Source organism: Acomys minous, assembly GCF_964271855.1.
Source record: "Acomys minous genome assembly, chromosome: 12".
Lineage (NCBI taxonomy): Eukaryota > Metazoa > Chordata > Mammalia > Rodentia > Muridae > Acomys > Acomys minous.
The window spans coordinates 95,209,068-95,217,724 of record NC_140493.1 but is presented as its reverse complement, the minus strand read 5'-3'; the positions used below and the strand labels follow the sequence as shown (position 1 = coordinate 95,217,724).

Here is an 8,657-nt window from a genome sequence, read left to right as displayed (position 1 = left end):
CTAACTCTAGCCCCTTCACCATTTCTGAGCCTCAGTCTCCCGCTATCTTTGTGGTGCCCACCAGACTCTCTTAAGCCCCGCCCCCCTCGGCCCCGCCCGCCTCTAGGCTTCCGCGGCCCAATTAGGCGCCTGTCCCGCCCGCAGCCCCACCCCTCGCCCTCTCCCAGCCCCGCGGAGCGGGTGGGCGGGGCCCAACGGAGGAGGCAGTGGCCCCAGCCCGGGAAGGCGGGAGGAGCTAGGCGCGAGGCGGGAGGCGGCGGGCGGCCGCCGCGTTCAGTTGGGCAGCGCAGCGGGAGGGAAGCACGAGGCCGGAGCCGGCTGCTGGGCTCCGCAGCGCTAACAGCGCGGCGCCCGGGCCCCGGCCCCATGCCCGCAGCCCCGCTGGACCGCCCTTGAGCGCGGGCGTCGCGCCCGCGCCCCCTATCCACCGGCACCATTGCCCCGACGGCGCGGCCGGGTGGCCCGGCTCTCCCCAGGCTCCGCGCCGGCCGGAAGACGCTGCTGGCAGCCGCCGCGGGCGTGGTGATGCTGCTCGTGCTGGTGGTGCTCATCCCGGTGCTGGTGAGCTCGGGCGGCCCGGACGGCCACTATGAGATGCTGGGCACCTGCCGCATGGTGTGCGACCCCTACCCCGCGCGGGGCCCCGGCGCCGGCGCGCGGTCCGACGGCGGCGAAGCTCTGAGCGAGCAGAGCGGTGCGCCCCCGCCCTCCACGCTGGTGCAGGGCCCCCAGGGGAAGCCGGGTCGCACCGGCAAGCCGGGCCCCCCGGGGCCTCCAGGGGACCGGGGTCCTCCGGGTCCTGTGGGGCCGCCTGGGGAAAAAGGTGAACCAGGCAAGCCTGGCCTTCCTGGCCTGCCGGGTTCAGGAGGCAGCGGCGCCATCAGCACGGCCACTTATACCACGGTGCCACGCGTGGCCTTCTACGCCGGCCTCAAGAACCCTCATGAGGGTTACGAGGTACTCAAGTTTGACGACGTGGTCACCAACCTGGGCAACAACTATGATGCGGCCAGCGGCAAGTTTACATGCAACATTCCTGGCACCTACTTTTTCACCTACCATGTCCTCATGCGCGGCGGCGACGGCACCAGTATGTGGGCGGACCTCTGCAAGAACGGCCAGGTGGGCCATGAGGGGGTACGGGGCTGACCTGGGGGCAGGGCACCCAGGGAGCCCCAGGAGAATATGTCAGATCAGAGTCGACAGGCACATCAGGCAGGTGGAGATGGAGACCTTAAAGCGGCCTCCTTAACTATTGCGTGGAGAAGGATTGTAATTAGCGGCCACCCCTGACTCTTCGGCCCTTGGTCTTCAGCTCTAAGGCAAATGCTATAGGGCACCCTCGGAGTGGAAATGCGTAAAGATAAATCCAACTAGTCAGATCACAGGGCTCTAGGGCACGCGGACTAGTCCTTGGGGGTTTGGCCCTTGGGAAACTGATTCGGGGTGATTTCACTTGAGAGCTAGGATTTAAGCTGACGCCGAGCAGCTTTAAAGGAATAGCAAGGATGCGCTCTAGGGCACGGATAAGGAGAAGCAGTCTCCGTGCCGGAGGGCGCTAAGAGTGGCTGTGCGCGCGGGAGAAGTAGGGCTGTGGGAAATGTTTTGGGCACAAAGGCAGTTGGACTCCAGTGACCAATAGCTTTGGCTGCAGTACATCCCTGGTCCCAGAAAAGGGACCATCGAGCTGATCTGAAACCTTTTGCAGATCCCGGGAAATGTGCAACCTTTTCCCAGAGCTATCCAGCGCCTCCGGGGAAAAGTTTCCTCCAGAGGCGGGGCGGAATGGTGGAAACTCCTGTCCTTAGGCTCTCCAGGAGCAGCTCCTCCAGTACCTTAGAAGATAGGGAGCTGGAAGGGACCCCTCCGTTCCCTGGAGTGCTTGTGTCTGAGACAGGGACAGCGGATGCACAGCTTTGTCCTTGGAACCACGCACCCTCGATTCCCAGCTCCCTGCGCTCTCACCTCTGGGTTGCATGAGCCCCACCCCGGGGGCGTGGTCAGGCTGGACCTGCTTTTAGAAGAGGCCATGGGGTCAGAACTAAGGGTGGGCTAGTGGAAGTTTGAAGGAATCCCCTGCAATTGAGACTCCAGATCTCGGAACCCCTCCCACTGCAGCACTAGCCTGCTTTGGGATCTGCAAAGTTTGGGGATAGGAGAGTGGGCAGAAAGCTTATCAGTGTGGAAGTCTGTCCTCTTTTTTTTTCTTTCTTCTGCCTGCTCTCCCAGTCCTCACTATAGCTTCTGCCTCTTCTTTCTCTGTCTCTTGACCATTTCCTACCGGAATCTGCCATCCATCTCTGTCTCTCTTCTCTGGGTCCGCCCCCCCCTTCCCTATTGCAATGTCTTTCTCCCATTTGTGTCTATCAGGCTTCTGGTGCCTTCTCCTCTTTGTCCTTGGTTCCTGACCAAACGGAAAGGCTCCAGCATCCAGCAAAGGCTCATTCTGTAGACAGCCCCACAAGTCCCCTTATTAATCACCAATAAGGCATGCAGCAATGTCACCTTCATTGATGGGATTTCTGCCTTCCTCGAAGAAAGTTTGAGCTGGCCCAAAGCTGAGGTTTCAGGGACTGGGGGCTTGTTGGCATTGAAGAGTGGTCCCTAGGCCCTTAGACTCTGCCTCACCATAGGGGGGTCACAGCAGGGCCCCAGCAATAGGGCGTGTGGAGGCTCCCAAGATAGCCCGTGCTTATAGTGGGGCCACTCGCTCTAGTCTCTTGGAGGGGAAACCGTTTCCCAACCTCTTCTTTCTCCTCCAGCAGAGCCAGGGTGTTTGCAGAGCCTCGTGGAGTGCTCACAGTGTGGGAGGACCACAGGCTACCCCAGGCTACCTGAGGCTCACTGGAGGGCTCTCAGCACATTAACAGTTACTCAAGATGGTACCCTCCCAAAACCAAACCAAACAAACAAAACACAAAAACCTAAGAACAGCAATGGAGTTTGCAGCCTTTTGTGACTTCTTCCAGTCTGTCCAAGAGGCTCGCTGAATCTCAGCAGTCATCTTGCACGTTCGCTGTGACCCCCCCCACAGGAAACAAGGTTTGAGGTTTGTTTGGCACCAAGGGTTTAGCCCATTTGCCCTCTAGGACTTTATGGCTTATGTTGGGGGATGGTAGTGATGGACACACAGGAACACAGTCAATATGTACTGCATCCATTAAAGGTGGGCTGGGATTGCATCTGGCCACTCCCGGCTCCAAATGCGTCTCCCTCCGGACCACTCTGAGAAGGGTGATTCAGTGGGCAGGCCCTACCCTAGCTCAGAACCCCTGGGCAGGAAGGAAAGAGAGGGTGTCGAATCTGTGTTCACCAGGTTAGGAGACACCACTGGCTCAGGGGTAGGTGAGGACATTTAACTAAGCAGGAAAACAATGGGGGTGGGGGTGGCAGAGTGGGTGGGGCCAGAGGAGAGGCGTTTCCGCCTTTCATGCCTCCAGGATCAGAGGCCACCTTGGCAACTTTGAGTTCCTAGTTTCCTGCTTGCAAAGAGGTCTCCAGTCGGGGCTTTGGTTCTTCCCTGGGCAAGTTGAGTGGAGAAAGGCGATCTCCATCTGCAAGCCTAGCGCCTAAGGACCCTTGTGTAAGGTCCACTGCCCCCCTCCGTGGGCATAGCTCTGAGTCAGTACTCCCCAGTCTGATGGCATTTGGAACAAGTGTGGAGGAGGAGGAGCCTGAGGGAAGGGTGCTAGCTTGAGGGAGGCTGAGCTGCCCACCACTAGGTCCATATCTGCTTCAGACAGCTCAGGGTGGACACAGACCAGCTCAGGGTGGACACAGACTGATAGGTGCAGCTGTAGGCAGAGGCTGTATGACGACGTTAAAGTGCTGTTTTTCCCAGGAAAGGGGTTATAGGTGAAGGCTTGGAAGACAGGCTGAAGGAGATATATAAGTTGAGGAAGGTTTTATATATTTAAAAAAAAAAAAAAGGTACCGAGGATCGGCCTCTCATCTGGGGGATGGAAAGAGACCCAAGTACTCTCTCTAGATTCTGGTACCATTCACAGCTCAGAGCCTAGTACCTGACGCTGATGGTCCTCTATGAAGCAGGCTGGCAACTTCTCATACCCAAGACCCCAGCAGGGACTGGGGACAGGAACATGTTTCCTGACTATGCCCTAGCAGCTCGATTCCCTTGCTCAAACCACTACCTCGGTTTCCCCTCTTGGCAGTCCCTCCTGACAAAGGCACAGGCTGTTTTCTGGCTTCCATGGCAACTTCAATTTTCCCATCTTCCCTAGAGCTCCCAAGAGGAGCTGGGTGCAACTGCTTGGAGTCGTTGGGTAGGGAGTTGGGACCCCTGGGTTTCATTTCAGGATCTCCTACTGTCTGAGGATGGAAGGGCATAAATTCTCGCTGCTTCCATGGATAATTAGGATAATTACAGCAACAATCATGGTGATGAATAAATAATAAACATAAGCATAACAGTTCTGATGCCTGTCACATCACCAGGAGATCCCTGCTGACGGATGACTGTGTTCTAATGGATTTGGCTATTAAAGAGCACACTGTTTTAATGAGTTAAGGCTAAATTAATCTGGGTAATAAAAATAATTGTTATTAGCAGTAATTTATTAGCAGAGATAATGAAATGCACGTGTAATAATAAATACTACCAGGATTAGGGCCCAGGGAACAATACAAGAGTTGGCTGCTTGCTCTCAGCTCCTCTATGCTAGTTTAAAGCCCTATCAAGCCTTAATTTTTTTTCTCCCTTACATCCTGTAAAGGTGGGAGTACTGAGATAGAGACTTCTTTTCCAATTTTCTAAACAAACTGAGGGCTTAGATAAACAGTCCCCTCTTCCTTATTCCCTCCCATCTTAATTTTTTTTTTTTTCTTTTCAGTAAAGGCTTTCTCTGTGTAGGCCTTGCTGGCTTGGAACTCACTCTGTAGACAATGTTGGTTTTGAACTCACAGAGACCCACCTGACTCTGCCTCCCAAGTACTACTGTCACACCACCTTTAAGTTTTTTATTATATATATTTACTGTAGGGAGGTATAACATTTTTGGCGGGTGGAAGAAGACAGAAGACAGCTTGCAGGAATCCGTTCTGTTCTACCATGTGGGTTCCTGGGGACTGAACTGAGGGCATCCGGTTTGGCAGAAGACACCTTCACCTGCTGAGGTGTTTCACCAGCACCTTCTCCTGCCTTTTTAAGGAGATGTTTTCCTAGTTATAAGCCACATTCCAGCCCAGCCTGGGGAAGAGGTTAAGGAGAGGGCACAGCTGGTTGGATGTTGGCTTTTGGAAAGGTTGCATTCAAGTGTGCTGGGCCATCTCTGGTGAAGCTTGCTGCTGAGTCAGCTTCGTTAGCAAGGATGGTCCGCAGTTAGACTTCCCTCCTCTTCCCTATTTCCCCCCACTGTCAGCTGTGGTTTGGGTTCAGCCTAGACACTAGTCTTGGATTGGGGGCTGCAGATGCTGCTTTTGGAGAAGGAGTGGGACAGAGTGAAATCGTGGAAAAGCCTGCCTGACCACTGTTCTACATGGCCTTCCCCACTGCAAGCCACAAACCAGGGGACACTCTGGTCTTCTCCTCTCCTCTCTCTCTCTCTCTCTCTCTCTCTCTCTCTCTCTCTCCCTCTCTGTTTCTCTCACACACCCTTCTCTGGTTTTTTATACTTTCAGTTGTGAGCCTATCCTTTAACGGCTGAGCCATCTCTCCACTCCATCTCTGCTTTTTTGAGACAGTGTTTCTCTGTGTAGCCTTGGCTGTCCTGGAACTCGCTCTGTAGACCAGGCTGGCCTTGAATTCATAGAGATCCACCTGCCTCTGATTCCTGAATGCTAGGATTAAGGCGTGTGCCACCACTACCCAGTTTCTCTCTCTCTCTCTCTCTCTCTCTCTCTTAAATCTTTTTTAAAAGATTTGTGTGTGTGTGTGTGTGTATGTATGTATGTATGTATGTATGTATGTATGTGTGCTCTATCTGCATGTACATCTGCAAGCCAGAAGAGAGCATCAGATCTCATCATAGATGGTTGTGAGCCACCATGTGGTTGCTGGGAATTTAACTCATGACCTCTGGAAGAATAGATAGTCCTCTTAATTGCTGAGCCAATACTCCAGTCTCCCTCCTCCTTTTCATTTAATTTTTAAAATTTATTTTATTTTATGTGTATGGCTACTTTGCCTGCTTGTATGTGTGTATATCACATGTGTGCCTGGTGCCTTCAGAGGCCAGAAGGAGCAGAAGATCCCACGGAGCTGGGGTTACAGACAGTTGTGAGCTGCCATGTAGGTTCTGGGAATCGAACCTGGGTCCTCTGGAAGAATAGCCAGTAGTCTTATCCACTGAGCCAACTCTCCAGCCTCTCTTCTCCTGTTCCTTACCCTTGATTTTAAGGAGACCCTGCATCCTGAAGCTCGGTTCTCTTGTTGCCTCAGAAATCTCCACAATAATTCAACCACCAACATTCTCCCCAGTGATTTAAAACCAGTCAGAGCCTCCAAAGTCACCACAGCCTTCAAATTCTAAGGCCTAAGGCTGGTATTTCCCGTGACCCATCTCCTCCTCCCCTCAGCCCCCTTCAAGACAAGGACCACAGAGGACGTAAGGTCCCAATTCCTTTCCTCACATCCCGTTCCTCTTTGCATGAAGAGCTGCAAGTCCTTTGGCCACGGTAATAGTCCCAGGGGGATATAGCTGCAATTCCCAGAGGCCTTGGGCAGTGAGATCAATCCAAGTCCTGGCCCCAGTGAGAGAGACTCTGGAATGACATTTGATAAGACCAAAGGGCCCAGCCCTGGTTCTGGGATGGCTCCTCACTGGCAGTCTGCTTTTGCTGCCTCACCTATGTGGCCAAGCTGTATCCTTTGTCCGTCCGTTGACACGAGAGCAGGTGGGTGTGACAGACATGAAAGCAAAGGGAGTATGAGGGGAGTTCTTCCATCTCAGGTAGTGCAACGTAGCTCCCATCCAAGGATGGACTTCTAGGCCCGGCCACCCTGGGAAACTGAGGTGGGCAGCAGGCAGACGGTAAGACCTGCAGGAGTCACAGAGGAAGACTCCATGCAGACTTCAGATTCCTGCCAAGGTGTGCCCTGCCCTAGAATCCAGGGTTCCTCTCTGCATCGGCTCCCAAACAATGTTTGGGTTAGGGTGAGATGACAGAGAAGAGCTGGCCAAGGTTCTAAACGGCTGGAAAGCTGGGCTTTGGGGCCTTTAGATCCTCACCACATGGCTGCCTCACCTCCTTCCCCTCTCTCACTGCCCCAACTCCCCATCCCTATCCCCGCCACCCCACCCCCACCCCCACCCCCTACCCCCGTAGGTGCGGGCCAGCGCCATTGCCCAGGACGCGGACCAGAACTACGACTATGCCAGCAACAGCGTGATCCTGCATCTGGACGCAGGCGACGAGGTCTTCATCAAGCTGGATGGAGGCAAAGCGCACGGTGGCAACAGCAACAAATACAGCACTTTCTCTGGCTTCATCATCTACTCGGATTGAGCCCCCACCCCTTCCCACGTGTGGCTCTTCATCCCTGGGGGCTCCCCCTTTCAAAGGGAGAGGCAAACAGGAGAACCCATCCTCCCCTACTCATTGTCAAAACTGCCTGGCCCAGGCTGCTGACCCTCCGAGGCTGAATCGCCCCTAGCCCGCCTCCACCACCCTAGTCCAGGCCTTTACTCCACGGAGCACAAAGCCCCCCCCCCCCCCCGCACGCAGTTCCGGCCCGGGTGGCAGGTTGCCTTCGTGGTCCCAGCCTGCACTGTATATGTGTACAATAGGACTGTTTACTGCCCACTCCCTCCTGCCAGCCAGCCCCAGTCTGGGGGGTGGGGAGTTGGCGCGGTTGCTTCCTGCAGGGTGACCCTGCCTTGGGGAGGAGCAGGTTAGGGGCTGGATAGCTTCCCAGCACCCACAAAAACAAAAAACCCTGGAACAGCTGCGCCCGGTCTGACCAAAGCTATAATAAAAACATTTCCACCCGGTGGGGATTTTCAGTCTGTGCCCTGGGGAAGTCTGTAGGAGGCACCCTGAAGCCTTGCTCTAGACTGGAAAGGAGTATAGTAAAAGTTTCTCGGGGTGGGGTGGGGGATGGGGAGCATCAGATGCTGGAGTTTTAGCTGCTGTAGGAAGGGAACGGCCAAAAAAGGGCTTATGCTCACCACCGCCCACGTGGGCAGGGGCAGTGGGGAGCAACCCAATTACATCTTATGTGGTTGTAAAGCGTCTTTTTTGCACTGCTAACATCGTGAGCAAGGTACAGGCAACTTTTAACCCAGGAGCCTAGGTTCCTGAGATACTGTGTGCTAAGCTATGCGGTGAAAGCCACAGAAAGGACCAAGCTTTGCCCTAAAAGCTGGTTGACTTGGACCAATCACTACTTCTGGGCTCCTGGGTTTTGGTTTTGGTTGTTGTTGTTTTGTGGTTTTTTTGCATCAGTAAAATGTAGGATAGGAGGCCCCTTGCACTCAGCTGGAAAAGATCAAAGAGGTCTGATGTACATCACTCTTTTTTTTTTTTTTTTTTTTTACACATCACTCTTACTGTTCATAACGCTTGCAGAGTGCTTTCAGGTGCTCTCACAAGTTGGAGTTAGGTGATGGGTAGGTTTTCTTCCCCAGAGGTTAAAGTGCTGTATTCTGTCATTGCACTTGAATCCAAGTCACACTGAGTCTCATTGGCCTGCCACTGCC

The 8,657-nt window shown here is 54.2% G+C and overlaps 1 protein-coding gene across 1 annotated transcript; it reads left to right on the top strand.

The window, feature by feature from the left end:
* Positions 1 to 242: 242 nt before the first annotated feature.
* On the top strand, positions 243 to 7,949 carry C1QL1 (complement C1q like 1). Its single transcript, XM_084748130.1, has 2 exons — positions 243 to 1,122; positions 7,285 to 7,949. Exons 1-2 carry the CDS (start codon positions 526 to 528, stop codon positions 7,462 to 7,464), a joined length of 777 nt encoding a protein of 258 aa, XP_084604256.1. The 5' UTR covers positions 243 to 525; the 3' UTR covers positions 7,465 to 7,949.
* Positions 7,950 to 8,657: the final 708 nt, after the last annotated feature.